Below are 18,066 nucleotides of genomic sequence, written 5' to 3'. Positions count from 1 at the left end.
AAATTGTACGCATCAAGAGACACTATTGACGCATAAACTTATGAAAGTATTTATATACGTGTGTGTTGTCCATATTTTTAGCACTAAATTGTATTTATACATGTACACCATAAATAATTGGTTATATTTGTACCTGCTTTAACTTTTCAATTGCCGTCTTAGAACGTGCATCTTCCTTCAGCTTCTTGTCTTCAAGCGCTTCTATCATGGTATCTATATAGGCAGTTAATTGTTCTTCTGTTACTTGGAGTGTAGCTTGATGGAGAATTTCATTTCTGGCAGACTTGGTCTGAAAATCATTTCATTGTTTAATATTTGTTTTGCATACAATCATAAAACAAGTAAAGTGTCCCCACTTGAACAAATTTGAGAGGACCTTTCGAGGATACTACAGACCGAGTTTCATGAAGATCCGCCAAGCAGTTCAAAGGGAAAAGGGATTTAAAGTCATTTTTAGCTCTCTGGAAATAAGAATACCCCACTCCTCCACCCACCTACCCCACCCCACGCCAAAAAAAATGAATGAGGACTTTTATAAGAATGCTACAGACCAAGTTTGATGCGTTTTAAGCAAGCACTTCATGACGATTTGTTGTTTAAAGTTATTTATATTTTCAAGCTATTCATGAAAAAAAGTTGTTTAAACGTACTTCTATTTCTAGCGCTAGGGGCCCCTCAAAGAGGACAAGTGCCTTCATATAAACAAATTTGGTAAGATTGAGGAAGCTCTGAGATGACGATGTATATATAGACCGAGTTTTATAAAGATCGATACAACTGTTCATGAGCAGAGAGAATGAAATGAAATTCTATTTTTAGCTGTAGTGACCACTAAAAGGTAGGGGTACCTTATAATAATGCCTTTAGACCAAGACTGGTGTAGATCCATCAAGCTGTTCGCGAGAACAAATAACGGATAAGTATTACTATTTTAGCTCTGGAGGACCCTACCCTGAACAAATACAATTATTATGACGACACAGAACATGTTTGATCCATCAAGCGGTTCACGAGAAAGATATCGTTAAAATGGTTTTCTATTTTTATCTTCAGCGGTTCTTAAAAGAGAACCACGCCTTCTCATTTGAAGGAAAATGGGAGAGGATTCAGACAAAGCTCCATGTAGATGTATTAAGCGGATTATGAGAAGTCTTTTATAGCTGTTTTTTTTTATTTTAGCTGTAGTGGTATCTAAAAGGTGTAAAGCGGAACCAGTTAGGAAACTTGAGAGAGGACAATGTCATGGTGTTTCAGACCAAGTTTGGTGTAATTCTGATCAGTAGTTTCAGAGGAGAATATGTATATACATATATATGTAAATCTAAGTAAACTGTGTACGATGGACGCAAGACCTGCCGCTTAATATACTAATATATATATTAAAACGATCTTACAGAAAGATTGAAAACTATTGCCTTTCAATGTCTTTAAAACAGTTATTCAATATAATCTACTGTTAGAGAATATATTAGTTACCACATATCGAAAACAGTATCATTAATGTTGCAAATCAGAAAAAAAAAGTTACTGTTTAAATCCTTAGCACTTGTATAATTTCGTAAAATACAATAATATTATTATTCAGTTATTGTATAATGATGAGGCGAATATCTAAGTTTATGAACCTGACCTAGGTGAATTTCTATTAGCAATTACTATTTTCAAGCATTATTTTCTAAAGGAGAAATGTTAAAAATTATAACAATTTTAAAAACAAGATTGACGAAAAAACAACGAAAAAAAAGCAAAAACAAAAAACAAACAAACAAAAAACGAGCGCATCGCGCCAGTTTAATTCATTTCAACTCTAGTATATGTACACATTTATGCTCCTTTCCAATATTCAATACCCCGGTGTAAAGTAATAATATAGAGGATATTTGTTTGTTTCGGTGTAAGATCGAAAATTTATTTCATCGAGTGAACATCACATGAATATTTTCACGAGTGGCGAAGCCACGAGTGAAAATATTAACATGTGATGTTCACGAGATGAAATAAATTTCGATCTTTCACCGAAACAAACAAATTTTCTGTTTATTTCATGCTTATTCAGTGGTTTCTTTTATAAAATCGTTTTACTTTTTAAAAATTCCCCCGCAGGGAGCCCCACTGTTTACGACTGTCAGCGCTGTGTTATGCGTCCCAAATAGTTCTACAAATTTGGTCCAGGTTGTGTTTTGTCTAACAGAAGAAAGGAGATTAATTTATTTGTAAGGGATATAAATAATATATTTGGTACTTCAAAAATTTTATTCATGTAACTTCAGATATATTTAAACAAACAATGTGTGAAATTCATACGCGCAGATACGCGCACTTGCGCTTGTCAAAATTCGAGTCCGCCATTTTGTTTTACTTCAGTCAATCGGTAAACAGTTAGAACAAATAACTGGAGAAACAATACGAACAGTGTAACAGTGGGATTTTAAATGGACTTATATGTAAACTCTCGTGTCGTGAGTGTTACAGTTAGTCACTGTCACTTTCTGGAATCATTCTTATTCGTTTGAATGGTCTGGCAGTGGCAACTGGCGAATCGAGCATGTTGGAAACGGACTCTTCAGCAGTTGCATTACTTCGGCCTACGTTAACTGTGGACATTTGTGACAGTGTTTCCGATACAGATGTACTGTGGAAATTGAAAGTCACAGGTCCGTGGAAAGTGCTGCTTGCAAAAAGACTGCGAGAGCGATTGGATCCGAAAGGCCCAGTCCATGGCTCCGGAGCACTGGCAGCACCACTTCCTTGAGTTTGAAGGTTGGTTTCATTTCTCTGATTCGACAGTATTTTAGAAATATTTCTCGACTGGTCGTTGTTGATTTTACTGTAGTTGTTTATAGAATTCACATTCTTGTGACCAGAAATTTGCATGATTTGGTTGGCAGGGACCCCAGCATCGTTTAGAGTTTGAACCAGATGTTTTCTGGAGCTGAAAAAAAAAATGAATGGAATTTTCATATCATTGACCTATGAAATTATTTGAAGGCATAAATTATTTTGTACAAGTGCATTTTCTTTAGAATAAGTATGCAGGCATAAGTTCGTTTTTCTAAGTTGGCTGACATGGGAGGGCTCTCGGGTTATTCTCATTCTGCATTCTAACACGATCCGATTCATTTTACTATTAAACAAAGAAGGCTGGAATCAGTGAATTATCAAACAACAATTCACTGTTCTGACGTCACAATTATTGCGTCAAACGGCGTAGCAGCGCGCTAGAAAGAAACCGATTGAAAACGGGCAAATAATTAATGAATGCCGGCAAAGATGTACTTTAAAGTCCTTGGGGCTAGAATGCGCTTTACTGGTACGCACTTTTTGCTAGGATTGTAAAAGGTAGGATGTGCTCGTTACAATCATTTAAATAAATTGTAACAATAATCTATTCATTAAAGAAAACAGAAAAACGGGGGTGTGGGGGCAGTAGCCCCCATAAGAATAAATGGGGAGTGTTTATTTAATGTGCGTACTGGTAAAGTGCAGGTGTCCCGTCCTTGGTAACGTGTTAGAATCAAAATAATACATCTCATTTAGTGATTTGCTCTTGAATAAATCAGTGTTTGTCGTTCAGCTGCGTAGTATTATACAACTCGGGCTCCGCCCTCGTGATATAATTCCTCCGCATCTGAACTCCAAACAGTGATTTATTCAGCGACAAATCACCGATGAGATATATTATTTCTTAAATAAACCACTCGCGTGCAGTGACGTTACCGATCCAGGTGCATAGCACGGTTGTAAAAAGTAGTTTTTTTCTTACACTGTTGATACTAGTATGTAGTGTTAGAATCGAAATAACAAGTTCCCAAGTGTGATTTATCGTAGAATAACACGAGTTTTTCGTTCTTATGCGAAACAGTATTTAAAATAATACGGCCTTCTTGATACATTCTTACATGTACGCATAAGAACACAGAAAACACGGGTTATTCTACGATAAACCATGTTTGGGAACTTATTACTAAAATTTTCTTAATTTCACGGCTAATTCAAGTCAGCGATAAAATCTTAATCGTGCCATTTATTAGCTTGCTAGAATGATATCACCTTCTAAGAAATTGCGAATATGACGTCGGCAGTAAGAAAGCGAGGATGAGCAAAGCATCAAACTGACAGTGCATGTCCTTCTATGGTTAATTTTATGACAAGAACGGAAAAAATCTTAATGAAGAAATCGCAGGTGGAATTGTACCGGACATCATAACAAATGTCATTGATTCTGGTTGGAAATAGCCCATGATGAATAGCGAAATACTAAAACGTAACAGAAAAATTACTAAAGTCATTGAAAACGGACAAAAAATGATAGATGCACTCCCTCCAGCAAAAAAAAAAAAAAAAACTAACTAAGAAAGATTAAATGTTTGCGATGCAAAACTAATACTGATTGAATTTGGTTGTGAAAAAACAAAGAATTGAAACACTAATTGCATGAAAAATTATCTGGAGGCCTGGGCTTACAGTCTGATAAGTACTTGAAGATTCTTGTTATCAAACTACTTTAAATATACTGAATTTATGCAGGTATGACTTTGGTAAGGGTATTTCAAAAGTAGATATTTTACAGTTTTAGGGTGTTTCTTTTTTTCAGAAATGAATTTGAAAAGGAAAGAAAAGATCAATAGATGTCAGATTTGAATTTTTTTGATTGTCGGAAAAAGTTTTAGTATCCATATGACGGCTTATAATTTACGTACTTGACATTCCAGTAAAACTGTCGTTTTAAAGCTCTGAATTGAAAATGTTTGCAGAAAAATGGGGGGAAAAATTTTCAGTTTGGAACTCAGAACAATATCGGCTATAAAATCAGGCTTATAAAACGTTGCTATATCAGGATATTTTCAGCTGTTCATTTATTATATCTAGATAAACCATGGAAAAGCATAAAATAAGAATATAGATGTATAATATGCACACCTGTAAGGCGTTATTCTGGGATTTTCAATTCCTGCTTCAGCCTTCATGTCTCTCATAATGTTGTAAAGTTTATTTATTCCAAGTGGGGTTTTTTTGAACCAGCATCTCTGTGGTTTATCATTTGGTGTAAGGAAGAATGGGCTGTCAGGTTTGCACATTTCGTCCGGTCGTTTCTGGCTGTACAGCTTGTACAGATGTACAGGATCTCTCTGGGCGTCAGCAGTGGCATAGGCTTTGGGTTTTGTACCTCTGAAGTAATGAAATTTACACTGTTATACATCATTAAAACATTTATCTTTATTACAGTCTCTAACCTTTTGACAGACATTTTACAGAAAAAATGCAAGTCTAAAACTCTAAATCGTAATGGTGATTGTAGCAACATACAACAGTTGTGCATCCAAATAGTCTAGCGGAAGGACGGCTGTTACTAAGTAGCAGTAGGCCTGGGTTCGAATCCCAGTTTGGATAGCTGTTTTGTTGTTTATCGTTATCATTACAAATAATCTACCATTATATTTCAGTAAACGCGTGGACGTTGTTTATAGTATAGGAGACGTTAGTCAAATTGACTTATTCATATAATCTAGTAAAAGAAAGTAGAATTTTTGATGTTTCGCCAGGGAAGGTTATCATGTGGGGAAAAAAGAATATGACATTTGTGACTTTCCACATTAGTTTATTAAAGGGACTGGCCTCCAGATCATTCTACTAGTCTACTAAAAGATTTTTTAGATATCTGGAAATAAATGCTATATTTCTTAAGAAGGGTTAAAACTTAATTACTGACAAACTATATCATGTTACGGAAACACATTAGAATTTGCTGTTTTTTCTACTTTTTACGATGAAAATCGAAATGCGTTTGTAACGCATTACTCCAGGTAAACTGTCTCAATTATAAAAATCTGTATTTTGAAATCATAACTCACTAATTCCTCAATAGCTTTATTGGTTACGAAGACGGGAAAATGTCTTTATTGCCGTGGTTGTCCGGGGTTCGATTGCCGAGACGGTCATCTTTTTTCTTGAATAGGATTTTTAAATTATTTTAGAAACAAAAACTCATATTCTAATGTTCGTAATATGACCAAAGTTCAATTTGAAAGAAAAAATATTATTTATCCAAATCTGGAGGTCAGTGCCTTTAAACTCGATGAGTAAAATTGATAAAATGCTCTGCAGAGCCTCGCATTTTATTATTTTATTCAACTTGTTTAATAAATTCAATATGAAAAGACACTCCTGTAATATCAGATTTCACATATATTTTTTTTTTTATTTCACAGATTTCACATTTTCACAAGGAAAGCTTGTGCAATTTTAAAGATATTTTAAGATGGTATCAAAAATACAAAATATTTAAAGCATTTTGTGCATGAATAAACCGAAAGAAATATCAGTGGAAGAATGAGATATTTCAATTTGTGACACAAATTTTGAAATTACTAATTTTAGTGCTCATTCAGTGACACTGAAAAAAAACAACACAAAAATTATGGTAGATCTACTGTATATGAATTAAATTACTTTATCACATGTTCGACTTTGCGGGAGTGTAATAAAGCCATTAAATAAAAATGATAATACACTAGTGTAATAACGCTTTGACGTCGACGTCGTTTACAGTATAGGAGACGCTGGACAAATTGACTTATTTGTATAGTAAAAGAAAGTTGAATTTTTGATGTTTCGACATGAATAGCTAACATGTGATGAAAAGAATATTACATTTGTGTCTTTCGACATTTAATTTATTAAACTCGTTGAATAAAATTGATAAAATGCTCGGCAGAGCCTCGCATTTTATCATTTTATTCAACGAGTTTAATAAATTCAATATGAAAAGACACTCATGTAATATCCGCTATTTATCACATGTTCGACGTTGCGGGAGTGTAATAAAGCCATTAAATAAAAATGCAATTGAAACGTACCTAATGTCCCGAGGATTTGAACCAGATCTGGTTTTGGTTTGTCTCTCTTGGTCATATATAAGATACTCCTCACCAGAAGTTTCGTCCATTCTAAGATGAATATCTCCCCAGCAGAGATCACGGCATTCTTTGCCTGTCCGCATTCCAAAATGGTTTGTGCATACAAACCACATGGAGTGTAACAAAGACCTTGGAGTGTAGTCACCTAGTGTCCTGGCTTCATGCATCTGGTCAATGATAGACTCTGTCATGGTTTCTGCAGCTCTCGGCTTATTGCCAAGTCCCTGGCCTTTCAGCTGTTGCTGTTTTCTTGAAAGGACAGCTCGTGTTTTGGAAAATTCTCTGTCCTTGAATATGGCAACATTGCTGTCACTTGCTTTTAGATATCTGTCAACAGAGCTTATAAAGCCCGCAAAGTTGTAGGCTCATATTCCCTGCCATCTTTCTTGGTAACACCCAAGATAAATTCACACAGTAATGAATTAAGCTGATATGGGGGAATGTATTCTGGTTTTCTCATTTCATTTTTTGACATCAGAAAAGAGAAGAATAACTTCATGTCACTCTCTGTCTTCTTTTGGGTATTTTTATTTTCATTTTCTTTAAGAAACTGGTCAGCATCTACTTGTCTAAAGTTCCTGTCTGCAACCTGAAAGTCTCCATATTCCTCCTGGTCAAAGAAATTTGTGAAAATGTCATTCAAGACCTCTGGATCCAGTTCTTCTACAGACATCTTGATTGTATACTAAAGCAGACGTCAGATTTGACAGGTGTTGTTGTTGTTGTTACAAACATGTAAACAAAGGGAAGCTACTACAACCAACCTGTCACCTCATGTATATACATGTACATAGAGAGGTGTCCAATTGGGGGAAGAAAGTAGTCCGGCACAGTGAAAATTATATTTTGATAAATTTCACTGTGGGTTTACCAGGATATAATCTACCATTATATTTCAGTAAACCACTGAAAAGCATGAAATAAACCGATTTAACAATGAAAACCCATATCAATTTTAGTATCTGGTTACATATTTGTTTTGAAATATGATATATCCATTTGTTGCGCGCAATTTCTTTTACTAGCTTGTTACTTCCCTTGATAAAGCTCAAGGATAATAACCAAATACAACTTTGGTCCATTTCAATTGGATTCCTCTGACTTTTTCGTTATTACCTTTGTCCGAAATGTTTCTATCGGTCAAATTAAATATGCTATTTACACAGTATATAGACGAACTGAACCCCAGCCGGATCTTGCGAGCGGATTTCAGTGTCAGCCATTTTGCGTCGACAGTTGAGTTAAAAATTCGTGTTCATGAGGATACTGTTGAATGATACGTAAGTCAATCTGTATGAATCTGAGTTATTGCCCTTGATTTAATGAAAAATCCACGTCTAAGTAACAAGCTGGTAGAATTTCATGAAACTTGAAATAAATATGAACCAACATACTTCGATGATGCCCGTCATTTTTTTTTTCATTGGTCAATTTTCCTTAGAGTAACTGCCCTTTAATTGTTTAAAAATCCGCAGTAGAAAACCGTAGACTCTTCCACGCGTTTATACTACATATTAACTGTATTCGCTAAGACAGATCAGTGTCACAGACTAACAAAACCGCAGCATTTCGCACAAAATTACTTGGATATTATCATATCGCTTTCAGTGGCGGAGAATGCAATTGAAAGAGTCCACACAGATGTACTTTGATATCGGACCCAAAGGGCCCATTGTCATTTTAGTTGGGGGGGGGGGGGGGGGGGGGGGGGGCGGACTTGGTTAAGAGAACAAGCTTCCTGTAAGTTCTAAGAGAAAACGAAAAGACAGAATTCTATTTACCTTTGAAAAAACGTCAGATTTGTCTTCCTCGATCGGTGTATCTAATCTCAACTGAACAAACATGTTATTGGTGATTATACTAAGCAGCCCTTTGCAATCTGTATCAGATGCACTCATCTTTCCTGCGTAGCCAGACTTATCCAGGAAGCACTTCGCAATCTCCCAGTGGTCACTACACCATTTGGTCGCGTCTGTATTTCTAAAGGACGGGCTGCCATACCTATGTTGTTCGACAATCTTATCAAAGATTCTACCACACACATCATTTGGGCACGGTATCCTTCTTGAATCTCGGCAGTAGCACTTTTTACCAAACCTGCAAGAACTAGATTTATGGTGTGGGCGTATTTCGTGTACATCACACTGGCCGCAGCTTGCGTCTGGATGGCCGATCTGCCGTCGGATCTCGTCGAGAATATCTCTCTGTTGTTCCTTAATGCAGTCATCGATAAAGCCTTCTATTCCTTCTTTAAAGTATTTGAGGGCAAGACCCGCTTTAACCCAGTATCTGTATAGCAGGTTCCTCAGCTGCTCCTCGTGTACGTCTGGTGTAGCCATATTTTTCTTAAAATCCTTTAATGAACTGGGTAACTATATACATAAATTCATACAAAAATCAAAGTAGCCATTGCTATAAAGAACACTTATGGTATTAAACCTGCGCTTTGTGGATGTCTAGTGCTGGTATAACTCCTCGATCAATTAACCATTAGTTACCGCGATACATCTATGACGAATATGGGAATATATGTTAAATTTAAACATGGAATAACCGTTGTGTTACTTTTTATAGATCGTTGCTATTAGAAATAGATAGGAATCCCATCAACTATATTTAATGAACGTATCAAATCCTTTCTATATTTACTATTATCGTCATTTCAAAGATTAAATCGCCTACGTTTACTTTATGGATCGGGTACCAGCTGATACAAATAATATGCATTTCAAAATCTAATAATATCGTGTTAAATTTAAGACTGTTTTAAGCGGTAACGGATACTGTTTTCGTGCTCTTAATTGTTCAGTTTTGAACGTCAATGATCTTCTATTATTGGAGATTTTATCTGTTATTGCGTATTTAAAGTTGATCCAAATAGCTGTTTTAGTTTAAACGCAAATGAATATGTAAGTCCATGCCAAGTCTTAAGTTGCACTTTAACTATATAGAATGAATATTTCGCCAAACATAATTCCGTCCGCTAGAGTCGAGACCACACTTTACCAAAGACACAAGAACTAATCTAACGCAGAAATTGTTTCCACGAGAATGATCCAATACAGTTTTCTAAACAAAATGCTAAAACAAAGTACATGAACACGGTAAACGGGACTATTTATTGAAATAAAATATATATCTAATAATCCCCCACATTGAGCTTGATATTAAAAGTTGTAAGAACACTTGAGAAAAAGAAGACACCATTCAAAACTTTGATGTCACATGAGGTGGCATGAATAAGTGTAGTAGACTTGAAAAACAAAGACAGTGAATAACTTAACAGATGATTCGTTCATTTATTTGCAATTAACTGGTTTAAGTAGAACAGACACAAGCTAGGTCTAATGTTAAACCGTAGAGGAAGATCACGGGGCCTTTACGGGTGGCATTATTTCAGCCTTTCAGGGTTCGTAGAACCATCATGATACATAGATTTCATGTCATCATATAAACTGCTAACTGAAAGGTTTCTATAGGTCAAAGTGAATCAACTAATGACCTAGAGAAATATCGGAGTATTTGGTGCATATTATACATTCTTGTTATAACCAAAGGGAGCTTAACGCGGCTAAATTGAGGACAAAGCTAAATTTCGATTTATTTCCCCTGATATGGGACTTCTATGAAACGTCAAACGTTACAATATTGTATATTCAAGCGTTTGATGTGAAAAGTCATTATTTCTTGAAAATAGCATTTAATTCTTAAAACGGCAAGTATCAAAGGTGACGGTTCTGTTTTACTTTAAAATAATACTTTATGCGGATTTGGTGTTATTTTCTCTAGAACTGACACTCATTCATCTGATTGTAACAGAATAAGTTCCCTGAAGCTGCTCAAATGCGAAACCACAAACGTCGACCGCTAGATCTAAGTGCAAATGTCACTACTCAGCAAAGAGTACTGACAAAAAGTAATCTGATGACAAATAGATTTGTTAAGCTGAACATGTAAGAAAGAGGCTTATACACAGGACACAGTGTATTGTCTGAACTTTACCTTTCCCTTACTTTGTGCCACCAGGCAAACTATGTTTGACAGGTGTTACTTCAAGCTGTGTATGGACTATACAGTCTTATAGAGGCAGATATTGTTTATGGATTTTAAGAAAAAAACTAACAAAGTCATAATTTCTATGTGCTTTATTTGTTACGTGTCTGTGTATTACGGTGGGTGATTTCTGCTGAATCTGCACCCTTAATGCCCTTGAAACTATATTTCACATTGATTTATTAAGTAATAGTATAGTTCCAAAGACTGCGACGATATCTTAGAAACGAAAATTGAGATTTCGCCTTGCGTAAGCTCTGAGGATTAAATATAGCGGAAAGACAGTTAGTTTAATCTATTTAAGTACCAAACAATGTCAACACGGATTTGTTACCATTTAGATGTGTATTAATTCTGTGTGTTCTTGTAGAACTGCACAGCAATATCTCGATATTCTGCTCGCTTTTTAAAAATCTGTTAGGGACAAGGACTGACTATAACTTCCTAACCCAAATGTGCAGGTCTATTTTTATTGCTTGTTCACATGACGAGAAAAATATACCTATTGCAGAATCTGCATAAGAACAAATATGTTTGCACCGTACGGTAATTTTGCATGGGTTGTATATTTGTTTCATTTGGAAAAAGATTTGGTTTTACACGAGTGCAAAAGGATAATTCTTCACGTCATTTTGAATAACGAGTATGATTGACTGTCTCAATTGTTTGCATTGTCATTTAATGCGTCATAATAACTACGTTTTGTCTATTTACAAAGAATATCAACTGATAAAAGATGTAATGCCAAACTCTATTACAAGTCCAAGAAATTCTTATGCCCCTAAATAAATCCTAACTCTATTGCGTATTAAGCGTTGAATGTACAATGGGGTTCGAAAACAGCATGTCAGAAAACTAGTTGAATCCAAACACATCACTTTACGGTTAGCAAGCGTGGTTGGAATTAACTGTACACACGCATTGAATGTACGCTACAAAACATATGTTAAACCTGGCATGTTCTAATCTCTGGCCTGGCCTGGCCCGGCCTGGCCTGGCCTGGCCTGGCCCGATGAGCCCAATTTTCGACTGGGCCGGGCCAGGCCAGGCCAGGCCAGGCCAGATTTTATTGTACATAGAGAAATGAATGGCATAAAATCTAAATATACATGTTTGCAATTACAATAGCAGGCAGTATTAACCTGCATTGTTTACTTGCTGCATGTCAAACAAAATGAGAAACCAGTCCTCTGGAGAATCATTAATTAGCCGTCATTCATCTTATTTGAAATACTGATTTGCACTGAAGAAAATGGTGTAACAAAATGATAACTACCCATGTTTTCTGTGATCAAATTATTTAAAGTCAACTTTAACACTTGGTTTTAAAACTAAGGGCTAATTTCATTGATAAGTTTACCTACTGCAATATAACTGAATATTTGCATGCAGAGAACACATCTCTTTGGGAATTGTAATTACAGGTTGTGTCCCTACTATCCTTAGCTGACCTTTTAACTGTTCAGTTGAACTTTTAATGTGTTTGGTTTTTAAGCTGATGTTCAATTTATGGAAGAGTAATAAAAATAATATTCATTGTGGGACCTCTAACTCATTGTCAGGGTGTTGGCATTTTAGATTATTGATATTTTTCTTGCACAAAAAAATAATGGTGCATTGTGTTTGTTATTTCTAAGTGATATATTTAATGCTAAAAGATGCTCTTGAGCCTGTTTCACAAAACTTTGTAGGATTTTTTTCCCACATACTTAGATCAATATAAAAACAATCTTACAAAAATATTCAGTATGTGTATAACCTAAACTACAAAATTTATATATCGCTTCCCCGCACCATACCATCCCAGATTCTAGAACGGAGGTAGCATTATTTTAGAAATTGAAAGTTGTTGTCCGTTAGTATTGACAGGTGCCACTCTTTATTTTACACCATATGATATTTGTAACCTGAAAATATCTAAATTGACCAAAATAACATGCAAAGTTTATCAATGGCACAGTGGCATAGTGATAGGTTCTCCGACTTTCGCACATGTTACCGTGGGTTCGATTTCAATTCAGATTGTTTTCATTAAATCAATATAATGTCATTTTATTGATACTGGTTTTATTCTTACAACATTTTATGGTAATAACTTGTATGTAGAAGAATGTCAAATACTTGTGTATTTCTTTCAATAAATGAACAATAAATCACGATAAGTGACAATATTCCTGCATTCTAAGTTTACAGAAGAAATTAAAAAAAAAAATGATAATGAAAAAGGTCAAACAGGTGATTCGAACTTACAGTCCCGAGATTGGTAGCTGAACGTTTTGTCAGCACAACTTTATCTGCATGTACGACCTGGCAGTAAAGAAATGTTTATATTTTATTTGGTTTTCAATATTTATGTTTTTATTTATGTTTGGGCACCGAATTTTTTTTTACGGAAGCATACGGAATATGCTTGAGTGCTCGTTAAATAATTTCGGACGATACTAAATAATCCTCAATAGACAAAATAATAAAATTAGTTAGGTTATTCAATTGGGGGAAAACCAAACCACCAGTCAAGAGTCAATTGAGGTGGAGATCCCCTTAAAATGTTATATGTGTGTATACTATGTATACGTTACAACGATGTACGTATGTACAAGTTGAAATAAATTATATGTTCTGTTCTGTTCTGTTCTGATAATAGTCATAACAATTAATCAGGCATCACCTTTAAATTAGACATAATAGTTATGTTAGCTACAGGCTTATTCCCAGGTGTATAATTTTACAGAGTGGGAGTTCAAAATGTATTTATATAATGTCTGAAATATCCAAACTTATTCCAAAAGTCAGATTTTAAAGATGCTATAGAAATCACTTTCACCTTTTACGAAATTGAAATCTATGGCCTGGCCTGGCCTGGCCTGGCCCGGCTCAGTCGAAAATTGGGCTCATCGGGCCAGGCCAGGCCAGGCCAGGCCGGGCCAGGCCAGGCCAGAGATTAGAACATGCCGTTAAACCTAACCCTAACCTTTGTACGCGCGTACATCCGATAGTGGCGATTTAATGCTGGCGAGCGTTTTACACGAAGAGCCATTATAGGAATATATACTAAAATTGAAATCAGCGGAAATTTAACTGCTCATTACTCCAACGTGATCCAATTACACACTGAGGTGGTGAATTAGACATTTTGGAAGATTTTATAAAGACACATAAGGATGTGTGTATTAGAGTGCAGATCAATGGATCGCGGGGTCTTGAGTTTGACCCCCAGGCGAGGCGTATGTTCTCCGTGATGATGTGATAAAAGATATTGTGTCTGAAATCATTCGTCCTCCACCTCTAGCTCATGTTGGGAAGTTGGCAGTTACTTGCGGAGAACAGGTTTTTCACCGGTACAAAATCCAGGAACACTGGTTAGCTTAACTGCCCGCCGTTACATAACTGAAAGACTGTTGAAAAACGGCGTTTTACGCGAAAAAAAAAAAAAAAAACAAAAAAAAAATCAAATATCAGCTAATGATATAGTTTTTGAATATCTTTTCTTAATTAATTAAATAATAACACAAAAATGTATACACTGTGTAATCAAACTGTAATACTTTGTGTAATAAATTTTCAAATCAAATAATAAAAAAAATGTATACATATCAGTTTACGTTATTGTTTTACTAGCCTGTTGGCGTCACGGTGAATAAAAACCGGTTTGAACAATAAACAAGCAATGAAATAAACGAAAGATATAAATTTAAAATTTCAGAAAAAACAACAACATCCATTTCAATTAGCCAAGATGCGTCAATTTAAGAAACTATTGCTTTATAAAATAAGTTATACATATGTAAATATATACTGAAGTGTTTGTATTTTCCTCATGTGAACCAGGCCAGGAAATGTACAAGTGAAGGGCTCTAAAGGAGCACCGTGCACAGCAAACGCTACTAGAGTGACACAACGCAGAGAACGCCCCCCCCCCCACCCCCCGCCCCCACGAATATACACTGACGTAGGAGCAAATAACAGAAGAATTGCCAAAAAAAATGAAATTCCGTAATGTTAAATCGATTCAGAGCCACGAACATTATATGAACAGAACGCTGCGTAGCGGTATGTGTAGGATTGTGGGTTTGTATAGCTCTCACAAAACCAGGCAGCATTGAATCGCAGTTACTGAACTGTTGAAACTAGACAACCGACTGGAATGTGGAAAAATGTTCACCAAACATGTACTATTCTGACTTAATTTTCCGTTCCCAAATTCCTATTACGTTTTAGTTTTGAGAACACTTTGAAAGCATGGATTAAAAGGAAATCTGGATTGTCGGTACTTAAAGTTCTCTTGCCATTGATCCACGTTGTAACAGTTCACATGTGTCATATCACACTGAACACGTACTACTAGAAATGCATTTTCAATACAAGAGTTGGCTGTATGACTTTCCCCTAAACAAAAATCTTTGCCTGTAAATCACTGGAGCATGTTGATCTGCAATGAAAAACATTGAAGTTCTACAAACAAATAGTTTCGTTCATCGCTTTTCTTTCATCGACACGTTTTCCCTTTTTATTCAAGGGTCTGTCTGGACGTAACGACATTGACATTAGCCTGACTCATTATCCACGATTCAAACTAACTCGGAAGTATTAGGTTTGTTAATTTATTAATAAATTAATTTGTTATATACAAATAGGCATTTCAAAAGGCGCTATCATTGAATAACGAACAATGAGATTTCCACGGCACAAGCTATTTATATCTGGTAGTGGGTCCTTTATCTGGAACATACAATAAGTTATACTGTTTGAGTCGACGTATATTTCTGTAATATTCTGCTGAAAATAATTATTATTCAAACTAAGAGTTAGAAAAGCATAATTATTGAAATAACAAAGAAAAAGAAAACAATTTATCAAATTCAAACATGTAATTATTTCTTATCTCGTACATGTACACAATGATTATTTAGGACTTTTTTTGAGTTTTAGAAACATCAAGAAATAAGAAAGTGGATGTATAAATACAACCATAGATTGCCGATCTTCCCTATAGAGAGTTTGAAAACAAAGTTTGAAAACAATGTTTCTGTCAGTACGTTCGTAAGGATATTTTGGTCAAGCTTGTTTCCTTGAAATGTTATCAAAGGAAGAACATATACCTTTTGAGGGCAGCGCCTAATTTTTTGTAAATTTTCTGCACGCTATCTGAAAACTGATTAATTGTATTTACTGTTCCACTGACTGCGACGATGTCTTGATATTAGGGCTTGTGTGCAAGTAAATATAGATTACATCTAGTAAATAGACAGTTTAATCCATTTCGAGTATCCGAGGCTGTCAACAATGATTTGTTACATTTAAATGTTGATTAATTCGGTAAATTGCTTTGACATTTCATTACGTAATTCGATGTGTAACGATATTGCAGATGAAATACGCGATGTAGACGTACTATTTCATGCATCAAATTTCCGTAATTGTAGAATTAAAATTGTAAAGCATAGATAGAAAGGCAAATCCTTTTCACATCGTGTCACCACTGATAACCGGTTATGCCATTGTTTGGCTTCCCAGCACTGCCCTGGTCTATCCGGCGTACGCCTATTTGCGCCGTCTTACGATATAGGCATACAGACACTAAATAGCCGGAGCACCTATAAAAAAAATGGTATCGCATAATGGCGGATTCAAATAGTTCTCAGTTCTTTTTGCTGTAAGAAGGATTTTTCCTTGAAATCATTGCTATATATTGGTTAAAATCATATTGCATGCCTATACTTGACATACTGGTAGCATATGCATGTTGAAAAAAGACTCCAAACTGATTTAACATGTGAAATTTATTCATACACCCCTACCCTAAATTGTGATTGTCATTTCAGTGTAAAAATTACGGTGTGTCCGTTTGACCAGAAATATTTTTCTTGCATCAAACATGACCCCTACTTTTCTTTTGATATTTTTACAGTATAAATGTTGCTCTACAAGAAAATGTAAGTTAAAGAAATTTAAAATGGGTCTAGGTGTGTATTGCAGCATTGTGAAAACTTGTCATTTTATATAGAATATATAGTGCTGGCTATTTAGTGTGTTATAACCTATAGGCTAAACGACAAACTATATTATATTTTCGCGAAATAAATTCGGATAAACATTTGGATTTTTGTGTTGTGTGGTTAATACCAGTAAAGGTAGAAAACATCAAAATAAAGCTTTCGCTAACTATTTTGGAACTGGCCGAAAAAGAAAAAAATCTTAACAAATAAAACATTTGTGATCTTTTACTTACAGCTCATGCGGCCGGCGTGCACCGGTGCATTCGTTAATTGAAAACAACAGTGAGATATTTTTCTTGCCGCTCGCGCGGTCTGTGTATTCTTTGTCGGGTATAACGTATTTGCCCAAAGCCGTTATTGAAACTACAAAGCATTTCACTACTAACCTGAATGGTCTGACATATCTCATAATGCAATATTCTTTTATTGAAAAGTAGGCACATTCACTGTGTCATCATTACTTTAAAACAAAGACTTTGAACAGAAGAAGTCGGTAACATGGCTGCCGATTATACATCTTATCAAACATAACAAAAAGTATCCAGGTTTATGCTCTTTTGAACATTAAAAATCTTGCGATTGAAAATGAACATCCTCGCACGTAAAATAACTCACTATATTACTTTAATGTCTTATAATACAAGTACGAACGTTGCTACAAGATGCAGCAAAAGAAAACTCCGCGCCAAACAAAGCAGTGTTTGTAGTACTGATATCCAAGAACAGGAGGTGATACAACGATGCTGGTGTCTTTGTTGTAGATCCTATCTGATGGGGTTTCATGAATGTTAGAGAAAAACATTGCCTTTGTAGTGTGAGCAGGATTTTTATGGTTGTATTTAGTGACCTTATTTTGAGCTATTCATGACCGATATGCGAAATTGACCTTGATAAATTATTCTAAGTTTCGGTATATGGAATGAAATGTAATGTGTACACAATCTTGTTCTTAAATTCAGTCTTGTGACGTAGTTGTTCATCCGAAATGACTGAGTATCGAACTTAGCTAAGATGTTATCAAGACCATTATTTACCATTCTAACATGGCTCGATTTGATTTCCAGTTAAACAAAGAAGAAAATCAAGCTCGATATATTCTG

The 18,066-nt window shown here is 35.3% G+C and overlaps 1 protein-coding gene across 1 annotated transcript; it reads right to left on the bottom strand.

Annotated features, from left to right (window-relative positions):
• Positions 1–1,884: 1,884 nt before the first annotated feature.
• On the bottom strand, positions 1,885–7,262 carry LOC123524280 (uncharacterized). Its single transcript, XM_053528349.1, has 3 exons — positions 6,858–7,262; positions 4,921–5,169; positions 1,885–2,932 (listed from the first exon to the last, which is right to left on the bottom strand). The coding sequence occupies exons 1-3, from the start codon at positions 7,106–7,108 to the stop codon at positions 2,473–2,475; spliced, it is 960 nt and encodes a 319-aa protein (XP_053384324.1). The 5' UTR covers positions 7,109–7,262; the 3' UTR covers positions 1,885–2,472.
• Positions 7,263–18,066: the final 10,804 nt, after the last annotated feature.

The sequence above is a fragment of the Mercenaria mercenaria genome, chromosome 2 (assembly GCF_021730395.1).
Source record: "Mercenaria mercenaria strain notata chromosome 2, MADL_Memer_1, whole genome shotgun sequence".
NCBI classification, from domain to species: domain Eukaryota; kingdom Metazoa; phylum Mollusca; class Bivalvia; order Venerida; family Veneridae; genus Mercenaria; species Mercenaria mercenaria.
This window is presented reverse-complemented; position numbering and strand designations above follow the sequence as displayed.

Excerpts from the sequence above, each read along its gene's own strand:
- LOC123524280 (XM_053528349.1), bottom strand. The coding sequence starts at position 7,108 with ATGACAGAGTCTATCATTGACCAGATGCATGAAGCCAGGACACTAGGT. Across the intron at positions 5,170-6,857 it reads TCAAATCCTCGGGACATTAG|AGGTACAAAACCCAAAGCCT; the intron begins GTACGTTTCAAT and ends TCATTACTTCAG. Across the intron at positions 2,933-4,920 it reads CCCAGAATAACGCCTTACAG|CTCCAGAAAACATCTGGTTC; the intron begins GTGTGCATATTA and ends TTTTTTTTTCAG.